The sequence below is a fragment of the Corythoichthys intestinalis genome, chromosome 12, assembly GCF_030265065.1.
Source record: "Corythoichthys intestinalis isolate RoL2023-P3 chromosome 12, ASM3026506v1, whole genome shotgun sequence".
NCBI classification, from domain to species: Eukaryota; Metazoa; Chordata; class Actinopteri; order Syngnathiformes; family Syngnathidae; genus Corythoichthys; species Corythoichthys intestinalis.
In genome coordinates this window covers 20,049,548-20,072,409 of record NC_080406.1, presented here as the reverse complement: position 1 = coordinate 20,072,409, position 22,862 = coordinate 20,049,548, and the positions used below count along the sequence as shown (strand labels likewise).

Here is a 22,862-nt window from a genome sequence, read left to right as displayed (position 1 = left end):
TTCCTTGTTTCACCACCTGCCTGGAACCTGTGGTGATTTCTCTCACAAGAAAATCCGCTGTGCGTCAGTCTGTGGCGCTGTCATGCCGTCGTATTTCAAGCATGTTGTTGGATGTAGAATGTAGGATGTTGAAAAGATCGTGTGTCAAAGCGATCGTATGTCAAGGTACCACTGTACTCGAAGGAGCAAAATTTGATACAAAGCTTTTTTGTAGGGCTGTCAAAATTATCGCGTTAACGAGCGGTAATTATATTTTTTAAGTAACCACGTTAAAATATTGGACACAATTAACGCACATGCCCCGCTCAAGCAGCTTAAAATGACAGCATAGTGCAATGTCCACTTGTTACTTGTGTTGTCGCCCTCTGCTGGCGCTTGGGTGCGACTGATTTTATGGGCTTCAGCACCCATGAGCATTGTGTAATTAATTATTGACATCAACAATGGCGGGCTACTGGTTTATTTTTTGAAAATTATACAAATTTTATTGAAACGAAAACATTACCGGGGTTTTAATATAACGTTTCTTGAACTTGTACTAACATTTATCTTTTAAGAACTACAAGTCTTTCTATCCATGGATCCTTTAACAGAATGTTAATAATGTTAATGCCATCTTGTTGATATATTGTTATAATAAACAAATACAGTACTTATGTACCGAATAAACAAATACAGTACTTATGTACCGTATGTTGAATGTATATATCCATCTTGTGTCTTATCTTTCCATTCCAACAATAATTTACAGAAAAATATGGCATATTCTATAGATGGTTTGAATTGCGATTAATTACGAATAATTAATTTTTAAGATGTAATTAACTCGATTAAAATTTTAATCGTTTGACAGCCCTTTTTTGTAATCAAATTACTCAAGTTAATCGATCAATCGTTGCAGCACTAGACAGATGTGACCTGGAAATGCCATAAATGAAAAGTAAGTGACTCAAAATGAACAGGAAGTGACCTGTAAATGCCCCCAAAACTGGGAAGACTAGAGTTGAATGCTCTGGTTTTAGTGCTATGTTGAATGTTCATTCAACCCTTCCGGGCAAAATGGATTGGACGTCTAGCGCCGTCAATGACAGCAAATGAGTTAAAATAGACAGTATTCTAGAAGAAACAAATGGTTTTTTTTGTTAAAGGGTATTACAACACCTGGGGAAATGCTAATATTCCATCCTTTATCCATAAACGCATGCCTTTTGGATTCCTATCATGCCACTTCGTGTAATTACACACATGGCAACACCAAGAAAATGATAGAAATTTGGATCGATTGTGAAGCTAAAAGTACCCGCCCACGAGATCCCGGAAATGTAGCATATTGTGTGCGTGACGTCACTACAAGGAAACAATCGGCTCAGTGCTTAGTACTGAATGGCGGTGATGATGGCGGACAATTTTGTTTCTAGTTGAAGCGACGAATCCGACGTAACGAACATTCTTCTAATGGTGACGAGGAGAGTTATGAACCTTTCTTTGGTGTTTTGGGTTATCAATTTGAGCCCAAACGAAAGCCAATGCAGCCTAATGAAAGGATCATTGAGGGGAGCAATCACACTGATGAAACAATGGCGACAACAGAAACACCGAATGGTTTGTTTTGCATTTCTTTTTGTGAAGCTGATACACCGTGACCGCAAAATAATGTATAGAATAATTATCATTTCTTGTGCTATCATAGGTTTTCGCTCTGCCAACAGACACAAATATGAATGGGATTAGAGGATTTGTTCTATATATTTTACGAGCGATAATTTATACATGTGTCCAGTCCTATATCCAATGCGATATATGTTTTTTTTTTATTATGAAAGAGTACTCACTCTGGCCATTTCGAGCTTGGCTGCTTTGCTCCTTTGGTTAGCCTGGGGTGGTCTCATCAGAGCCAGTCATCGTCCTCTTTCTTTATATCTCGGGACAGTTAGGTGGCTGCGCGTGTATGGTGGGCACCGCATCTGCTTTCATCAGCAATTTCTTAGCAAAACCTGATTTAATTTGTCCATAGTTCAAATAGTTTTCAGGTGCAAAATTAGCCCTCTTTGCACGGACGAACTTTACTCATTGTATGCGTAGTCCAGCTCTTTTTCTCGCGTTCGGGAATTCATGGGAACTACATCGCGACAAATGGCTATTTGTACACCACAAAGCATGACAGGTTTGAACCATTTTAGCGATTTTTTGATAAAACACGAACGCAACTTTCTCATCGATAAACAGCGATGGCACCTGCTTCGACCTTTTGTTTCCTTGTTGTGACGTCTCCGCCCCATTCGGCTGTTTCCGGAATACTTTCGGTAATGTTCGTAATTTTCGATCTATTTTCGATAATTGCTCATGAATGTGATTTATTTTTTTGTTAACTTTATTAATATTTTTTATCTTGCCACATAACGGTTCTATTGATATCTCACAGCTCCTTAGTATTATAATACCCTTTAACAATTAAATTTTTTGATGGGTCAAAAAATTTCCCATGCATATCGATAACATTTTGGGACAAAAAGTATCGCGATCAATATATTGTCACACCCCTAATGACAACTCATGTGACAGTAACTCGCTTCAAATTTACATATTGAAAACAAAAGTATAAAAAGAGGGTGAAAACTAATCTGGTTTTCCCTTTGCAACAGTGTAAGCTTCCACATCTCTTTAAGACTTAAAAATTTTGGCATACGACTGTCGAAATTTATGTCCATTCAAAGGCCAACTAAAGAAAAATAAAAGGTCTTTCTTCAAATGGTTCCCACAAACATAACATTGTCCAACATGTCTGAAATAAAATTCAGAAGGGAACTAAAGCGTCTAGCCCAACCTCTCTGATTGATTAATCACTCGATTAAAGATGTCCGCACATGCGTCACCACTAAAGCGTAGTTGAAACCAAAGTAGCAAAGGGAAACAAATGACGGAAATACTACTCATGTAAAAACAAAAGGCAATTTCAACAAAACATGATAAATTGGTACTCTATCAACACAACTACAGTACATTATCAAATTACAGCTGCAGTAAAACATAATGGAATACAGTCAAAATTGCTCTTGTCTACATGTGTTGAGACTACACACTCAGGAATACAAATCTAGAGCTTGTACTTCTACCTACTAACATTAAAACAGGACATACCGTCTGATTTGAGAACACTTTGGACAGTTGAGTGAGCTTGGTGACCTTTTGGGGCAGCGTTTTGAAATAAAAACAATGATTTGAGGAATATTTTTGCGAACATTACATGACAAACAGAACAACAATGTTTTTCCAGTTTGTTTGTGTCTAGCTCCTAAATGAAAACTGCAGCGGATGGCATTCGCGGGAGCCAATGAGGGGGAGACACAGGCACAATAGCGGCAGAAAAACCTATTTGCTCCGAAGGGAGCGCAGGAGGGGAGAGGCTGGGAGTACAAATAATTCACATCCCCGATACAGACAGCGCAAGCAGGGTGGTACGAGAACAATGAGCCAGGGGTTGTGTGTATTTGAGCGTGTCTCTGGATGGAACGGGGCGGGGGGCTCTGAGTAGACGGAAGTTTGAACCTGCCTGCTGTCGAAGACGGGCAGACAGATGAGAAGACTATGAAGGACAGAACACAAGAAAGTCAGCCCCATTGAAGACTGATCTTATCGGGTTTAGAAAGAGGTAGCAGATGGATGAGGATATAATAATCCATGTTCATATTCTCAGGAAATAGCATGTAAACATGTCATTTATGCACGCTATAGTGGTAAAATCTTCAGGAAGAAAAAAATATATATCTGTTGGGACAAAAAAATGTGAGACGGCTATGGCTAAAAATTGTAGACGTGATCATGCAAGGATCTGCTACTACCAGACATGTGATTCTCTGCCTCAATGGGCTTCTTTGTGCATGGCATGTTCAACTTATTAACCCTTTCAAACTGAAGGATTTAAGGTCACATAAGTCAATGTGCATGATGTGTCACAACATCAATGGAACAACAGGGAGGGAGTACATCATATACAGTGGGGCAAGTAAGTATTTAGTCAACCACTAATTGTGCAAGTTCTCCCAATTGAAAATATTAGAGAGGCCTGTAATTGTGAACATGGGTAAACCTCAACCATGTGGGAAAGAAAAAAACAGAAACTCACATTGTTTAATTTTTAAAGAATTTATTTGCAAATTATGGTGGAATTTGGTCAATACCAAAAGTTCATCTCAATACTTTGTTATGTACCCTTTGTTGGCAATAACGGAGGCCAAACGTTTTCTGTAACTCTTCACAAGCTTTTCACACACTGTTGCTGGTATTTTGGCCCATTCCTCCATGCAGGTCTCCTCTAGAGCAGTGATGTTTTGGGGCTGTCGTTGGGCAACACGGACTTTCAACTGCCTCCACAGATTTTCTATGGGGTTGAGATCTGGAGACTGGCTAGGCCACTCCAGGACCTTGAAATGCTTCTTACGGAGCCACTCCTTTGTTGCACTGGCTGTGTGTTTGGGATCATTGTCTTGCTGAAAGACCAAGCCTCGTCTCATCTTCAATGCCTTTGCTGATGGAAAGAGATTTTTCACTCAAAATCTCTCGACACATGGCCCCATTAATTCTTTCCTTTACACAGATCACTCATCCTCGTCCCTTTGCAGAAAAACAGCCTCAAGCTTCATAGTGGTTATGGTGTTCTTCGGATGCAATTCAGTATTCTTTCTCCTCCAAACACGAGAACCTGTGTTTCTACCCAAAAGTTCTATTTTGGTTTCATCTGACCATAACACATTCTCCCAGTCCTCTTCTGGACCATCCAAATGCTCTCTAGCGAACCGCAGACGGGCCTGGACCTGTACTGGCTTCAGCAGGGGGACACGTCTGGCAGTGCAGGATTTGAGTCCCTGGCGGCGCATTGTGTTACTGATAGTAGAGCCTTTGTTACTGTGGTCTCAGCTCTCTGTAGGTCATTCACTAGATCCCCCTGTGTGGTTCTGGGATTATTGCTTTTGTTATCATTTTGACGCCATGGGGTGATTTCTTGCATGGAGCCCCAGATCAAGGGAGATTATCAGTGGTCTCGTATGTCTTCCATTTTCTAATAATTGCTCCCACAATTGATTTCTTTACACCAAGCGATTTACTTATTGCAGATTCAGTCTTCCCAGCCTGGAGCAGGTCTACAATTTTGTCTCTGGTGTCCTTCGACAGCTCTTTGGTCTTGGCCATAGTGGAGTTTGGAGTGTGACTGATTGAGGTTGTGGACAGGTGTCTTTTATACTGATGATGAGTTAAAACAGGTGCCATTAATACAGGTAACGAGTGGAGCCTCGTTAAACCTCATTAGACCTCGTTAGAAGAAGTTAGACCTCTTTGACAGCCAGAAATCTTGCGTGTTTGTGGGTGATCAAATACTTATTTTCCACACTAATTTGGAAATAAATTCTTTAAAAATCAAACAATGTGATTTTCAGTTTTTTTTTTCCCCACATTCTGTCACTCATGGTTGACGTTTACCCATGGTGACAATTACAGGCCTCTCTAATCTTTTCAAGTAGGAGAACTTGCACAATTGGTGGTTGACTAAATATTTATTTGCCCCACTGTGTTAGTATGGGCTTATGAATTAACCACCTACCATCTTAAATTGTACAGTTTGGCATGTAAAAAAAAACATTCGTTTATTCTGTCACGAGGTGTTAGGCATGGCTTAAAGCCAGTGTTATACAAATGTGTCTTAAACGATTCAAGGTCACTCACAAACCACATGGCTACACAAAGTGACTGCTGAGAAATGTGAGCATACCGTAAAGTTGAATGGCGGCCCGCACGGGTGATACTGTTCCCACTAAGCGGCGACGACAGTGTGCTCCCTCCGTGCAGGTCTTCGATGGAGCGACTCCAAGGTTTGGACTTGTCCAGCAGTGTCTCTGGACTGTTTTCTACACACTCACCATCGAACCTGTCACATCACGGGTACAAATGTGGAAACTAAATCGACAGCAAAAACCAAGAAAACACGTCTATTACATTGTTCATACAATTGTTGAGTAGAACTTAACCCTTGTATTCGGTTCGGGTCGAAATTGACCGGTTTTAAAGTTTTGATACGCACATATCCAAACTTGAAACAGTTTTGGCCCAAAAACAATATACTGTAAAAGTTTAGTACCTTAATTTACGGACTATAAAGCGCACTTGACTATAAGCCGCCAATCACCAAATTAGACACAAAAATGGCAGCCGCAGCTGTCTTCACTGTATTATGGGATATTTACACCAAAAGATATTAACCGGTAAGACTGTATTTGACAGCGGCGTCATTACACTGTCATAGGACAGTCATAATTATAACACTGTCATAAGCATAAATTCTTATAACAGTTTTGCAGTAAATCAGTAAAGCTTGAGATGACTCGCAGCCCCCCATTTACTGCAAAATGGACCTGAAGGTGTGCCTTTCGTTTGTGCTACGTTTGCGCTAGTTGTTGGGACACCCCTCTGTTATTGAGAGAGTTGGTACGCTTCGTCAGCCGCGACGGAGGTGCTGCGATTGACATCATCTCTCGAAATTAATATCTCAATATCTATAAAACGATAGCAGCCAAACATTTTTTACAGCCAAACGTAGCATAAACGAATGACACCGTTTTGGGTCCATTTTGCAATAAATGGGGGGCTGCGTGACGTCATTACTCAAAATGAACATCTCAAAACGATAGCAGCACAAACCAGCACAAACGTAGCACAAACGATTGACACAATTTTTAGCCATTTTTAATCATAATGGAGGGGCTGGTTGACCTCTAAAAGAATTGTTAATATCTCAAAAACGATAGCAGCACAAATGAATTTTTTTTTCAGCACAAACAAATGACATAATTTTTTTATAAATTTGCGTCTGATGAGGGGCCGACTTCACGGAAGTCAAGTAAAAACAGTTTCCAATTTGTCTATCTGGATGAATATACCAATTGGTTAGGCCAGGGGTGTCAAATGTACAGTCCGCGGGCCGAAAGCAGCTCGCCAAGGGGTCTGAGCTGGCTCTCGGGGTTATTCTGCCTGACAGGCACATAAAAAATCAAGTACTTTTATTTTTATATTGACGCCGTAAAACCGTAGATTTGTGATTTGTGTGATCGAGTGCGAGCACTACTGCACCTGGCTCACTTTCATGTCTGCAGTTATATATGTTCATTTGCCCCCACAGCTCAAAATGGATTGGACGTCAAGCAGTGTCAATAGCAGCTAATGAGTTAATAAGGAAGTGACCCAAAACCAACAGGAAGTCAGCTGGAAATGCCCTAAAATCAACAGAAAGCAGTCTGGAAATGCCCGAAAAATTAACAGGAAATGATCCAAAATTTACAGTAAGTATTTTAAGATTACATGTAACTGAAGGAAAATAAACTCACTGCCTGCCCTTCACAACGATAGATGTCTAATTCAATGATAGTGGAAAGACTGGCAGTGAATGTTCATCTTCCAGTGTCATTGACGGCGCTCGATGTCCAATTAACTTGACTGGGAGGGCGAGAATGTACATTCGTTTATTCGTCCCGAATAAATGTTCATTCTTTCCTTCCCAGTCAAAATGAATTGGATGTCGAGCATTGTCAATGGCAGCCAGTGAGTTAAATTATTTGTAGGGTTGGGCATCGTTTGCATTTGAATGGGTCCGGTTCCGATTCCGGTTCCAAACGATTCTCGATTCCAATTTTTTTAGTAGGTAGGGTCAAAAAAATTGCATTGTTTATATTATTTTCTTAACTTAAATGAACTTTCAATTAACTTTGCTATGAATATCCCACAGGGCTATTTTGAACTTGTATATAAATATCTGTCTTTGAACTTGATGATGATGAAGTTTCCTTGCACAGGAGTGCAATTTCACAAAGATGTTTATCTTTCAAAAGCTCACGCAGAAAACATTTACACATATTTTTTTGCCTATGTTTTAGAGTGTCTTATGCTTCAGGCATTTTTACATGTTACTGAGCTTCCACCAATGGGCTAACCTGGTGCAGCACAAACACACACTTAATGTGGCTTCTTTTCGTGGTTTTCGGCAGCTATTTTTTCCGGTCGGCGGTCAGGGCATCGAAACTTGGAATCGAAATAAAAAAATTTCAACGGTTCCGGGAGAATCCGAGTGTTAGACACAGATCCCATCGATGCTCGATGCCCAACGCTACTTATTTGGCCAAAAATAAACTAATCCAGCCCACATGAGATCGATTCGCCATTAATGTAGCCCGCAAACCAACTTGAGTTTGACAACCCCTGGGTTAAGCGATGATCGATTCAAACGGATCGGGAAAAAAAAATGTCAAGACAATAAATATTATCTTTTCATTAGGGCTGTTAAAATTATCACGTTAACAAGCGGTAATTAATTTTTTTAATTAATCACGTTAAAATATTTGACGCATTTAACGCACATGCCCCGCTCAAACAGATTAAAATGACAGCACACTGTCATTTTCACTTATAACTTGTGTTTTTGTTTTGCCGCCCTCTGCTGGCACTTGGGTGCGACTGATGAGCATTGTGTAATTATTGACATCAACAATGGCGAACTACTAGTTTATTTTTTGATTGAAAATTTTACAAACTGTATTAAAACGAAAACATTAAGAGGGGTTTTAATATAAAATTTCTATAACTTGTACTAACATTTATCTTTTAAGAACTACAAGTCTTTCTATCCATGGATCACTTTAACAGAATGTTAATAATGTTAATGCCATCTTGTTGATTTATTGTTATAATAAACAACTACAGTACTTATGTACAGTATGTTGAATGTATATATATCCGTCTTGTGTCTTATCTATCCATTCCAACAATAATTTAAAGAAAAATATGGGATATTTAATAGATGGTTTGAATTGCTATTAATTACGATTAATTGATTTTTAAGCTGTGATTAACTCGATTAAAAATTGTAATCGTTTTGACAGCCCTACTTTTCATATGCAGTTTTGTTAATAGACTAGAATTCGAGAGTGCTGTTAAATACTTGCGGCCATTTTATAAATGTATAGAAAGAGTTTCATCAACACCGTTCTTTGTTGCACTTGGCAAAAACAAAACCAGTGAGTTATGTTTGACAGTATGTCGGCTTTCAGGTTTTCATTATGCTGCTGCTGCTACGTTGCCAGCCCTGGCTAAACAAACATTCTTAATGTGGACATCGTATAATAACATATGGTGAAGTGGGGGGTTTGAATTAATCACTTAAGTGCAGGGTTCTTAGAACAAGGGATCTTGTGACTGACTAATAATCCCACCATCAATCTTTGAATAGAGAAGCTAAAGAGCCTGAGTGACTCTCAGAGCTAGCATGCAGCCGTGTGTGCTGTGCAAGGACGCATCAGCAACTTTGCAGAATGGCAGCATTGTTGTTGTCGCCTTTTGCATATAGTAGAGCTCTGAGGAAAGAATAAGCAGCGAGTGACTTACGTGACAGCGTACTGTGCGAAAGACAGATATTCCACAAGGACATCAAGGCCTTTGTTTTCTTCATTGAGGAACTCTCTCACCCACCTAAATGAAAACAGAAATATGAAAAATTCAAAATAATGTTGCGATATACGGGTTAGGAAATAATTCTACTATGTTTTACTAAACAATTAATAAACCGTAAAACAAGCTCTTTTCATTCTTCTGCTGTGATTTGAATTGAGTTTATCACTATTAGACGTCCAATTCATTTGAATTGGACAAACGGATAGGACGTCTATGGCGGTCAAAAGCAACTAATGATTTAAATTTTGGGGCATTTCAGGTCATTTGCTGTTGATTTGGGGGCATTAATCGGTCACTTCCTGTTGATTTTGGGTTAGCGACCCGGGAATCTCCTCAAACTCAACAGAAAGTGACCTGTGTATGTCCTAAAATAAACAGAAAGTAACCTGTAAATGCCCTCGAACATTGTAAAAACTGGCTTCGAATGCTCTGGTTTCCAATGAACAAACGTTCATTCGCCCCTTCCAGTTTAATTGCGTACCGCACTAATGCTATTTTTAGACCGCAAGGCTGCATGACGTCACCATCGTAAACCGGAAGGGAGTCAACATAGAAGCGCGCTCGCATACAACCAATGCTAGTACTGCTTGTTTTCTGCCGGCAATCTTTCAAAAAAAGAACAAGCAGAGTAGACACTGCTTCTATGGAACTTGTACAAATAAGAGATGACCTGATCCGATATTTGGATCGGATCAGATGCCGATATGGGCAAAAAAATGCGCATCGGTATCGGATCGGCCAACACGGAAAAATTCCGATTCAGACTTCCGATCCAGTTTTTTTGAAAGTCCGGTCCGGGTTTTCCAGCGCACCGAGTTACATAATCCATTCCAGTTTTTGCTTCGGTTTCCCTAAAATCCAGGCCACATTTTACGGCACACCTTCAACGCACATTACCGTCTCCCAATTTACCGAGAGACTTTATCGGTAAAAATGTCAGCTGTGTGGGATCATTTCACCTTAAAGGACGACAAAGACGAAGAGGCAGAGTGCAACATATGCCACAATAAAGTCAAGCGTGGTGGTAAAGCTGTAAGAAGTTTTAATACAAACAACCTAATCAAGCATTTAGCGAAATACCACCACAAGCAATATGAAGAGTATGTTAAGAAAACCGAAGACAAAAAGAAAGGTCCTACGCAACTAACACTGGCAGAAACTTTTGCTATGCGTGACAAACTGGCACTCAACAGTCCCAAAGCCCAGGAAATAACAAGAGTCATTGCCAAAGAATTCATTCTGGATGACGAGCCATTATCTCTCGTGAGTAAAGTCGCACCATCCAACACTTAGAACCACGGTACAACATGCCCAGCCGTCATGACATCCTTGAGCTATTTGGCCGTGTAAGCTTCGAGAACGATTCACAAACATCCAAATTCCGATTATTGAAATATGTCAAGTAAAGTGGAACTAATACACAGCGCGGTCTTCGGGACGCAATGAGAAACGGGTCGCGAGAGTATGATGAGAGCATGCTTGTCATAGACCTGGGTAATGCCAATGCTCGACTCACGGCTTTAGCTCAACTCATGCCGCTGGATAAAAAACACAAAAATACCTGACTGTTGCTGACAGCCGCTATAAACTACGTCAACATCGTTTTACTGTAGATAATAGATATCATATGTATATAGAACTAGATGTAAAATGACAGACTCGACGGCGGTAGCAACATTGAAGTATGGACAACTTGATGCGTTAGTAAACAGCCGCCATCTTAAAGCAGGAGACTTCCCTAGGCTGTTGTGAACCTTCCAAGCGAACCTAATTAACTTTTTATCTAAAATACTCGTAAATCGGCAAAATTTTGACCTGAATCTATCTTCAAAACAGTTTTAAAACTTTCACATGTCGAAAGTAGACAGAAGGGAAATTATGGAATAACGGGAGCGATTTTAACAACTTTAAAAGTTGATTCGCAAAATTAAATTAATTGAATGTAGTTTAAAGCTGCTGATACAGAATGGGAACTTGAGTATTTTATTTACTGTTTTAAAATGTTAACTTGATACTGAAATAGTCATTTATTTAAACCTGAAAGGCTTGTTATACAATCATTGTAACTAATGCACGAAACATTAAAAGCATCTAACAACTTGGGGGTTTTGTGGGATTTTCCACTGAGGTTGTTTGTGTGTTTTGCTTTTTTAAGACAGTTTACAATATTATTTGCACGTTTTACTGACTGACTATGCCATTTCTGTTTGTTATTTAAAATGTTTTGTGTTTGTCACTGAATAAACAGGTCAGTTTCTTGTTACCAACCGTTGTGTGTTATTCAGACTCACCTAATTCAGCTGGCTGATTGTTATCAAGAGGACTAAAATCCTTTTCAACATGAGTCTGACAACTAAGTAAGGAGGCTAAATGACTTTAAACTTTAACACATGCTCAGATAGGCCGGTATCAGTATCGGCCAATATCGGTATCTAAATCGGAAGTGCAAAACAATATCGGTATCGGATCAAAAGTGCAAAAACCTGGATCGGGACATCCCTAGTAGAAATGAATCTAGACATTACGACCGTCCACATATGAAGGATGTTTTTTTTCATATGTTTCCCGAAGCCAAAAACTCAAGAGTGAAAAAATGGGAACAATGGATCAACTTGTGCGGACGTCCAAAGACCAGTTTAACGACAGCAAAGTGAAGCCATTCACCTTCATATGTAGTAAACATTTTGCTGGGGCCCATGGTCCTATATATAACAATCTTGATCTCTTGCCTGCCTGAAAGAGGTAAGCCATTTTGATGAATTTACTTATTGTTTAGCTTGTTGTTTTGCCGTGCTGCCTCCGTCCGACAATTGATGACCTGAAAATTTTTTAAATTTTATTTATATATCACAACAGTTATGTAGGCCTATTTTTCCCAAAATATATTTAAATAAATTATCCATGTTTGGCCTTGGTCTTTTTGTAGTTAGCCTGTTCATGCCTACAGGTAGGCTCTAGGTTTAACGGCTTTACCTTTTCTGTTGTAAAGAAACAACCTTAGTAAGGGGGAAGTTTATATAAATTAATAGAATTAAGATTTGTTATTAATGAAAAAATTAAAGGTGCTGGCTGTCGCAGAGTAGCATTTGCGGTCGCTACACAAAAATAGCAATATAAATTACCCTTAAGCACGGTCAGAGATTAAGACAACCAGAGGACATAATATATAAGAAAGACAGGGCATACGGTGTATCACAAAAGTGAGTACACCCCTCGCATCTCTGCAGATATTTAAGTATATCTTTTCACATGGGACAAGACTGACAAAATGACATTTTGACACAATGAAAAGTAGTCTGTGTGCAGCTTATATAATAAAATTAATTTATTTTCCCCTTAAAATAACTCCAAATATAGCCATTAATATCCAAACCCCTGGCAACAAAAGTGAGTACACCCCATAGAAACTATGTACATCCCTAAATGTCCAAATTTAGTACTGCTTGTCATTTTCCCTCCAAAATGTCATGTGACTCGTTACAGGAGTGCTGTCAGCATTGCTGCAGAGCTTGAAGAGGTGGGGGGTCAGCCTGTTAGTGCTCAGACCATACGCCGCACTCGACATCAAATTGGTGTGCATGACTGTCACCCCAGGAGGAAGCCTCTTCTAAAGACGGTACACAAGAAATCCCGCCCGTCTCATCGGACCATAGGACATGGTTCCAGTAGTCCATGTGCTTTGTTGACATGTCTTCAGAAAACTGTTGTGTACCGTCTTCAGAAGAGGCTTCCTCCAGGGCTATATTTTGAGTTATTTTGAAGGGAAAATAAATTAACTCTATTATATAAGCTGGGTTGCCCCATGAAAAGATATACTTAAATGTCTGCAGAAATGCGAGGGGTGTACTCACTTTTGCGATACACTGTATGGTGGTAAAGGATAGCTTGATGAAACAGGAGAATATCATTGTCGATGGAGTAAGGCAATGCACACAATAAAAAGGTGTCAATAAAAAAGCTACCTCTGGATCAGGTCGGCTCTTTTTCCCGTCTTTTTCAGCCCTCGACACTCAAGCCATCTCTTTAAGTGAACATTTTATATTCTTCCATATCTTTACTAGTGAATTTGGCACCAGTGACATCATTTTCAGAGAGAATTGGGCAAGAGACAAAGGCGAGTTTGACCCCACTAGCAAAAGTTGCTAACGTGTTACATGCGGTACGCTATTGGATTGGGCATCTAGCGCCTTCAATGGCAGCCATAGAGTTAACAGCGACACTATTCTAGTGGGAGATTTAGTAGTACTTCGTTCCTTCCTTCCTTTTTTTTTTTTTTTTTTAAACAGGGGCACCTTTTTTAAACGATATATCGATTCTTGGCAAGAGCATATCAATAACCATAACCTTTTTGGATACAAAGTATCACGATACATCACCACTTCGATATTTTGTCTCACCCCAACTAAACTGCTCTCATATACACAAGTGAAAGGCTTTTACATTTAGTGTAATAGTCTGACAATGCATTTCCAAACAAAAAAACAAAACAAAAACACTCTTTCGTATTATGTATGAGCTGTGCATTTGTAATTTCTAGGGCTGCAACTATCGATTCTTTTTTAGGTCGTTTAATCTATCAACTAGTTAGTCCGAATAATCGAGTAATCGATTAGGAATATTTAATTAATATTTAATAAGAGATGTAAAACAAAGGCTTGCTAAGATTGCAATTTCAAAAGAGCATTAAATGCAAATACAAAATAAAATTCCTGAGTGTTTCTTCTAACTATGCATGACTGCACTTTCATTTAAAAATAAACTGAAATAATAGCTTAGCCTCAAACGGTATTAAAAGAAATAAAAAAGTACAACAAAAGCGCAACTGTCGAACTTGTATAGCAAAGGCCCGCTAACCAAAATGCTCTAAAATGCTAACTTCGTTTTACAATGCTCTTAACAAATCGTTCAAACACATATTCCCACAAAAAAACGGCTATATATACCTATAAACTAAATTACAAATGAATTAAAAAACATATTAGCTCAAATAAAAACTTGAGCAACCTTACGTTGGTCTTAACAGGGAGCAGCTGGATTCAGCCATGTTAAATGAGTTATACCTGTATATACAATATTCACATCCCTGTTGCCACTAGAAGGGCAGTGTATCCACCCAAATCAATAAAACTAAATGCAAACACTTTCATAACAAACCATCACAACATCACTCTGATTAAACGACTACTCGAAGCATCAATATTTGATTTTAAGCTTTTTTTCCTAATCGAATTACTTCAAATGATTTTTTTTTAACTACACAAATGCATTTCATTATGATTTGTGAAAGAAGTGTAAAGTTGGTATCGTTTCAAAGTAAGAATTCTGATATTTTCATCCAGACACCCTAATAATAGTTCTTTCATACGGTAACGATTTGAGCCTTAATTGACAGCCCCTCTGCTAGTTGCAACCAATGAGCTAGCCATTGAGTTAAGGACATGATTTATTTACAGTCAGGTCCAAACAATCCATAATTGACTAATCAAGAAATTGAAGATTACTCTGAAATGACCCTCTTCCGTTATGAGACACTGTGTTCAATATTGGCATTTAGGAACCATTCAATATCAATATGATTAAAAAATACCCATTAGAATAGAGGAGGGAATTAGCACTAGCCCTCACATAAAATATAGTGTGTATTTACAGTGCCTTGCAAAAGTATTCGGCCCCCTTGAACCTTGCAACCTTTCGCCACATTTCAGGCTTCAAACATAAAGATCTAAAATTTTAATTTTTTGTCAAGAATCAACAACAAGTGGGACACAATCATGAAGTGGAACAACATTTATTGGATAATTTAAACTTTTTTAACAAATACAAAACTGAAAAGTGGGGCGTGCAATATTATTCGGCCCCCTTGCGTTAATACTTTGTAGCGCCACCTTTTGCTCCAATTACAGCTGCAAGTCGCTTGGGGTATGTTTCTATCAGTTTTGCACATCGAGAGACTGACATTCTTGCCCATTCTTCCTTGCAAAACAGCTCGAGCTCAGTGAGGTTGGATGGAGAGTGTTTTGTGAACAGCAGTCTTCAGCTCTTTCCACAGATTCTCGATTGGATTCAGGTCTGGACTTTGACTTGGCCATTCTAACACCTGGATACGTTTATTTTTGAACCATTCCATTGTAGATAAATCTCCGTCCCAGTCTCAGGTCTTGTGCAGATACCAACAGGTTTTCTTCCAGAATGTTCCTGTATTTGGCTGCATCCATCTTCCCGTCAATTTTAACCATCTTCCCTGTCCCTGCTGAAGAAAAGCAGGCCCAAACCATGATGCTGCCACCACCATGTTTGACAGTGGGGATGGTGTGTTCAGGGTGATGAGCTGTGTTGCTTTTACGCCAAACATATCGTTTTGCATTGTGGCCAAAAAGTTCAATTTTGGTTTCATCTGACCAGAGCACCTTCTTCCACATGTTTGGTGTGTCTCCCAGGTGTCTTGTGGCAAACTTTAAACGAGACTTTTTATGGATATCTTTGAGAAATGGCTTTCTTCTTGCCACTCTTCCATAAAGGCCAGATTTGTGCAGTGTACGACTAATTGTTGTCCTATGGACAGACTCTCCCACCTCAGCTGTAGATCTCTGCAGTTCATCCAGAATGATTATGGGCCTCTTGGCTGCATCTCCGATCAGTTTTCTCCTTGTTTGAGAAGAAAGTTTGGAAGGACGGCCGGGTCTTGGTAGATTTGCAGTGGTTTGATGCTCCTTCCATTTCAATATGATGGCTTGCACAGTGCTCCTTGAGATGTTTAAAGCTTGGGAAATCTTTTTGTATCCAAATCCGGCTTTAAACTTCTCCACAACAGTATCTCGGACCTCCCTGGTGTGTTCCTTGGTTTTCATAATGCTCTCTGCACTTTAAACAGAACCCTGAGACTATCACAGAGCAGGTGCAATAATACGGAGACTTGATTACACACAGGTGGATTCTATTTATCATCATCGGTCATTTAGGACAACACTGGATCATTCAGAGATCCTCACTGAACTTCTGGAGTGAGTTTGCTGCACTGAAAGTAAAGGGGCCGAATAATATTGCACGCCCCACTTTTCAGTTTTTTATTTGTTAAAAAAGTTTAAATTATCCAATAAATGTTGTTCCACTTCACGGTTGTGTCCTACTTGTTGTTGATTCTTGACAAAAAAAATAAATTTCATATCTTTATGTTTGAAGCCTGAAATGTGGCGAAAGGTTGCAAGATTCAAGGGGGCCGAATACTTTTGCAAGGCACTGTATTCTAGGTAATAAGACGTGCACAGAATAAATCCATTCACTTTGAGGCAGTTAAATTCACTACAGCTTCAGCATTCTACACAACTTGTTTTTTCAGCCACCATTCTAAATTACATAAAAGCATCTTTATTCAGTCCAGACCTGTTAAGGTCTTTCTCTGACAGGCCTAATTGTTTGGTAATGAGAGAAATTTGCAAAGTATAAACGTAATGGCACCCGAGAATGCTCGGCGGAACTGCACTTAGATCCCTTGGCTGTATCCTTATGAGCCCTCCTGCAGTGTTACTGCGCGCACACTGAGGAGAGGCTTCAGTAAAGCAGTGCCTGGTAGAGCTAGAGAAAAAAAAGCGCCAGGAGGTTTAGTCATGTTGTGCCACATGGTAATCATTACCACAGGACAAGTCACAATCCTCCCATTCACCACATGTTAGTGACCACCGCGCAACATGTGAGGAGTGCAGTGACAATCTGCTATTATACACAGCATCCCCGTCACGTACATTTCACCTCTGAACACAAGCTGTAATTATTCACTGTCTGAGCGGGTGACATCTTGCCCCTCGCCACCGCTAGCACCCCCACCCTTCGACCCCACTCCCATTATACTAATGCTCCATTGTCTAGATTAAGACGATTACTGATGTAATCTAGTTTACTGGCATAAGGTCTTGGACAATTCAATTATTCTGTGTAAACAATTTCTGGCCTGTATTGACAGGCAGATGTCATTTCCAGTGGTTTATTCTAAGGTTTGGTTTGGAAGTTCTCGAAAGCAAGAGATGTTTTAGAGTGCTGATTTATTTGTATATTTTGAAAATCAACTTTGAAACTCAATGGCTGCCACGATAGTCGTCCAATCCAACTAAACCCAACTACCTTAAAATATTCTCCGTACAGAACTGTCTAGGGGTGCACGATATCCATTTTTTAAAACTGATACCGATATCGATAACTTCCTGCTCCTCAAGGCCGATACCGATACGGTAACAGATAATATATATGGCGGAAAACACAGACAAGACTGAAAAAGCAGTTTTTGCTCTTGCACTCTTTAAAAGAAGTATTTTAACAATATGTCTATATGCTGCCATAGCAGATTCATGGGGCATTAAGCCCCCAACCTATTCTGAATGTCAGTTTTACCCTGAAAACCCCCGTTTACAGAAGTCACGCAACCGATTGGGTTTCAACCCAGCCATAAAACAAAGGTAATTAATTATATTTATTACTCAAAATTTCTGTCATTTTTGGCTTAGAATCATTAATTGATGTCTCCTATTTCATAAAAAAAAAATCGACTTTAAAAAATTATTCACTCACATATTTTAAACTTTCAAACAAATTATGTCACAATGAAAAAAATGGCGTCTGTAAAAAAGTCACGGATATCTACCTCATAACTATCGATTAATTGTATTTTTTTTTGTTACTGTCGCATTTTCTCCGATATGTTAGATGATAAATAATCAATCCAAACAAATAAAAATTGGGGGAAAAAAACGTTTAAAAGGGTAAATATATGAAAACGAAAATCTCGACCACTCCTTGATGTCTGCGATTTCTGCATCGCGACCCTTGTTATATGACCATTAGAGCTGGGAATCTTTGGGCACCTAACGATTCGATTACGATTACGATTCAGAGGTTCCGATTCGATTATAAAACGAGTACTGATGCACCCAACCTCCATTTTTTTTTTTTTTTAAATGTTTTGTACATTAGTTCCAAAATTGTTCAAAAATAATCTCAGGCTAAACTAAACTACTATTTCAGTATCAAGTTAACATATAGCAGTAAAAAATATACAAAAATAACAGTAAATAAAAAAATTCCAGTACCCATTCTGTATCAGCAGCTTTAAACGACATTCAATTAATGTTGTGAATCAACCGTTAAAGTTGTTAAAATTGCTCCCGTTATTCCATAATTTCCCTTTTGTCTACTTTCGACATGTGAAAGTTTTAAAACTATTTTAAAGATAGATTCAAGTCAATATTTTACCAATTTAGGAGTATTTTAGATAAAAAGTTAATAAGGTTTGCTTGGAAGGTTCGCTACACCAGCCTTGCAGGGAAGTGTACTGCTTTAAGATGGCGTTCGTTTTCTAACGCCCGCATCTGGCTTATTGTAGATGTGCCTCTAACGCTACCGAATCTATTATGCACCTAGTCCTATATAAATGATATCTACCGTAACATTATGTGGATGTACTTTGTAGCAGCTTTTCGGCAGCAGTCAGGGATGTTGTGTTTTTTTATCTCGTAGCATGAGTTGAGCTAGAGCCGTGAGTTGAGCATTGGCATTACCCGAGGGGCCGGGTAATGAGAAGCATGATGTTTAGCTACTCTTGCTGTGTTCCTCATTGCGTCCCAAAGACCGCGCAGCGCGCTGAGTGTGTTGTACTTCCGCTTTACTTGGCATATTTCAATAATCGGAATTTGCATGTTTGTGAATCGTTCTTGAATCTTCCATGGCCGAATCGCGAATAATCTAAGAATCGGAAATTTTGCACACCTCTAGATGACATGAACATTATTATAATGAACAAAACAAAGACAAGAACAGTTTTGACTTCAAATAAAGTGCCCATGTTTATTTTGTGCATGTTTGTGAATCATTCTCAAATCTTCCACTGTCGAATCGCGAATAATCTAAGAATCGGAAATTTTGCACACCTCTAGATGACATGAACATTATTATAATGAACAAAACAAAGACAAGAACAGTTTTGACTTCAAATAAAGTGCCCATATTTATTTTTCCAAATAAATAAAATTTGAGTCAGTCACAATCAATTACCGTAATTTCCCGAATATAACGCACACTCCCCCCCCCCCCCCAAATCAACTTATAAAATCATGGTGTGCATTATACACGGGTACAGGGATGGAGACAGAAATAAATAAATATATATATATATATATATATATATATATATATATATATATATATATATATACAAAGGTCACATTTTTTTTATTGACACGGCCATGTTGTGTTGAAGAAACGTATGCAGCGATCCGTTGCCGACCATTACGGTACGTGACGTCACCATTTTGTTTCGGTAATACTTCACTCTGATTGGTCGAATGATTTCGTCTGTGTTAAATTCTACTTTTTTCACTCTTCATAAAGCACAGAATTTAGTTTCTTGAACTCATTTAAGTCCAAATTTATTGCGGCTCCGCAACTTGGACCATAACAAACGTAAGACAACACAGACTTCCCGTGTCCGTCAACTATATCTGTCCCTCGGGAAACTCAGACCCAAATAAGAATAGTTCCTATTGTTACAGTCTAGTGTACAGCGATGCGCTTTCCGATTTCCGACGTAAATCCTCACTTTTATTTTACCGTATCAATCCATGGAAGAAACATTTAGTCATCATGATGAAACAAGCAAGTTATACAGCAGCCTTTAAAAGAAAAGTCCCATCTGTTTTGTTTTCTCCTGGATTCTGGTAAGTTGAAGAAGTTGTCAAGTCATATTCTTACGTTATATATTGTCAGTTTACGGTAATGTTTTGAACTACCAATGTGCTATGCTGCTGCTGTGTTTGACCAGTCAGTAAAATTACATTTCTGTATCTGTACACGAGCTCTGTTTTCTTGTATTCTTCTATTTATTGGTGCTAAAACTTGGGTGCGCATTATACACGGGTACAATAATTTCCCCTAGATTTTACAAGTAAATTTGGGGTGCGCGTTATACACGGGTGCGCCTTATATTCGGGAAATTACGGTAGTCAATATCATTGATGATGTGTTCCCCTGAACAATGAGTACTGAACTAAAACAAACAAAAGCCCAACAGGTATTGTGCTTTGTCAACAGATAAAACATTTGGTGCAAGAGGAGAGGAGACTTTTGCGATATTGGTCCATGAAACAACTCAAAACGCACACATCCTAATCCCCCGACACCGTGCCAAAAATATTATATATTATCGGGCCTATTAATAATGTTATTGGATTTATTGTGATGACGTCTTAATTCCTATTATTGGACCGATAATTATCGTGCACCTCTAGAATTGTCTATTTACTACAGCGGTCAACCTCAATTTATCTGCGGGCTGTAGGAGATACATGTTGGTGAGTGTGGGCCACAAAAAAGTGTTCAAAAAAGAGCCATCCAAGTAATCCAGTTTTCTCAATCTTTGGATTGGTTCTTCAGAACATGATGATTGCTGACATGCTTTCATTTCTCTACCATTTTTACATGTTCTTATGAAAGTCTAGTTGCGTAGATGTCTTGTATTGTCATTCCTCAGCATAGCAATTTTTCTGTACATATGTGGTGATACATATCGGGGGGTGGGGTGGGGGGGTGCCTCTATAGACAAGTTTCCGAGGTACTTGCGCTTTACTTCTGCATTTCTGCTCGCGACTTCCGTTTTACACTCTCTCACCAAAGCCACAATGGAGCTGGAGTGGCATCACTCATCAAAATTCCTCAAAAAAGACCATTTGGAAATACTGCATCCATCTGCCATCACACGACATGGGAGGACAATATGTTCATGAAAGCAGATGTGGAACCTAGCCCATGCCACCACAAAGACCCGGTGTTTATGTAGCCATGTCACCGCTGAGTCATGAAAGGTGTGTTTTTTCTATCCCTGCATTTTCATGTGCCCAGTAAATACTAAAGCTAAAATCTTGCACATGAAACAACTTGTCTTTGATATTGTTATTACGATGATGATTGTAATTATGATGTTTAATATGATATACCACAACTACTGTGTTGCCGTGGTTGCAACACATACTATCTTCTGCTAGCCTGTTGATAATCAGTAGGTGTAGGATGGCACAATTTTGTTCAATTTGACTACAATTCTGTTTTGCGTCACAGCTGAGACATCATTAGCTTTGCTACATCTAGTTATACAACAATAAAGAAATGGAAAACAAACACTTATCTGCTCATTTTTTGTTTTCAGGTGGAAAATGCTGTTAGGCAAGGGAAGACAACTTGACGTGCCTCACAACAACACTTACTGTACGCTGATGGACATATATCAAGACTACGTTCATTCTACTTTGATGATGGAAAGCTGAACTTATACTCAACCTCCGTTAACATTTTTCCTAATAATTTTATGAATTGTCATTTATTGACCTGTTTAGCACATGCACCAATCGCTTTAAATAAAACAAGAAATGGAATCATGTTGTCCAAATATTTTATTGCAATCAATATCTGCAATAAAAAACAATGACATACTATTTGTGTTTTAATGTACATGTGTGATGAGCTCATTATACCACTATAATCTAACCAGATAGACAATACCTTGTAGTATTTTTCTTGTTACAACAAAATCTGTGTCAGCCCTTCTGCATTTGGCAACTGTAATATTATTTGTAATTTTGCCTCATTTTTGTCCCTCAAGTGGCCGGCATATCAATCTGCACCTTATGCTAACACAGGCTGCACAGATTGTTTGAATTTTGTCCACGTAACGTGCAACGAACAGATAAGAACAAACGCACCACACAAAGACTCCCGGAGCTTCAGTTACGTCGTGATGAATCCATTTTTGGAGATTCAGTAGGTTCCCCTGGTTTGATTTTGCAGTTTTAACTTTGTCTACACACTGCTTACTTCAACTGCACTTCATGTTGTTCTGTCCAAACCAAAAGTCCATAGCAGAAAATGTCAAAGATGGCGCCACCCGTGTTTCGCTCATGAAACTTGCCTATATGAGGCAGCCGTGGCGCAGTTGGTAGCTCGAATTGTCCTGGGTTCGATTCTCGGCTACAACTCCCACTGTCAAAGTGCCCTTGGGCAAGGCACTGAACCCTAATATGCCCCCAATTGGTCGGCAGTGCCTTGCATGGCAGAAGCACCATTGATGTCTGAATGTGTGCGTGAAAAGTAAATACAGTGCCTTGCAAAAGTATTCGGCCCCCTTGAATCTTGCAACCTTTCGCCACATTTCAGGCTTCAAACATAAAGATATGAAATTTAATTTTTTTGTCAAGAATCAACAAGTGGGACACAATCGTGAAGTGGAACAACATTTATTGGATAATTTAAACTTTTTTAACAAATAAAAAACTGAAAAGTGGGGCGTGCAATATTATTCGGCCCCTTTACTTTCAGTGCAGCAAACTCACTCCAGAAGT

General features: G+C 39.0%; 1 protein-coding gene across 7 annotated transcripts in view; it reads right to left on the bottom strand.

The window, feature by feature from the left end:
• The window catches only part of fmnl2a (formin-like 2a), a 168,025-nt gene that overhangs the window by 73,119 nt on the left and 72,044 nt on the right, over nucleotides 1-22,862 (bottom strand). For 4 of the 7 annotated variants that reach the window (XM_057852654.1, XM_057852655.1, XM_057852653.1 and 1 more), the window contains exons 5-6: nucleotides 9,424-9,507; nucleotides 5,765-5,920 (exon numbers count right to left, since the gene is read on the bottom strand). In XM_057852654.1, coding sequence (XP_057708637.1) covers nucleotides 5,765-5,920; nucleotides 9,424-9,507 — 240 coding nt within the window. Of the gene's footprint in view, nucleotides 1-3,138; nucleotides 3,184-3,550; nucleotides 3,584-5,764; nucleotides 5,921-9,423; nucleotides 9,508-22,862 lie in introns of all 7 variants that reach the window. The other 3 variants (XM_057852649.1, XM_057852650.1, XM_057852652.1) reach the window with 1 other exon arrangement.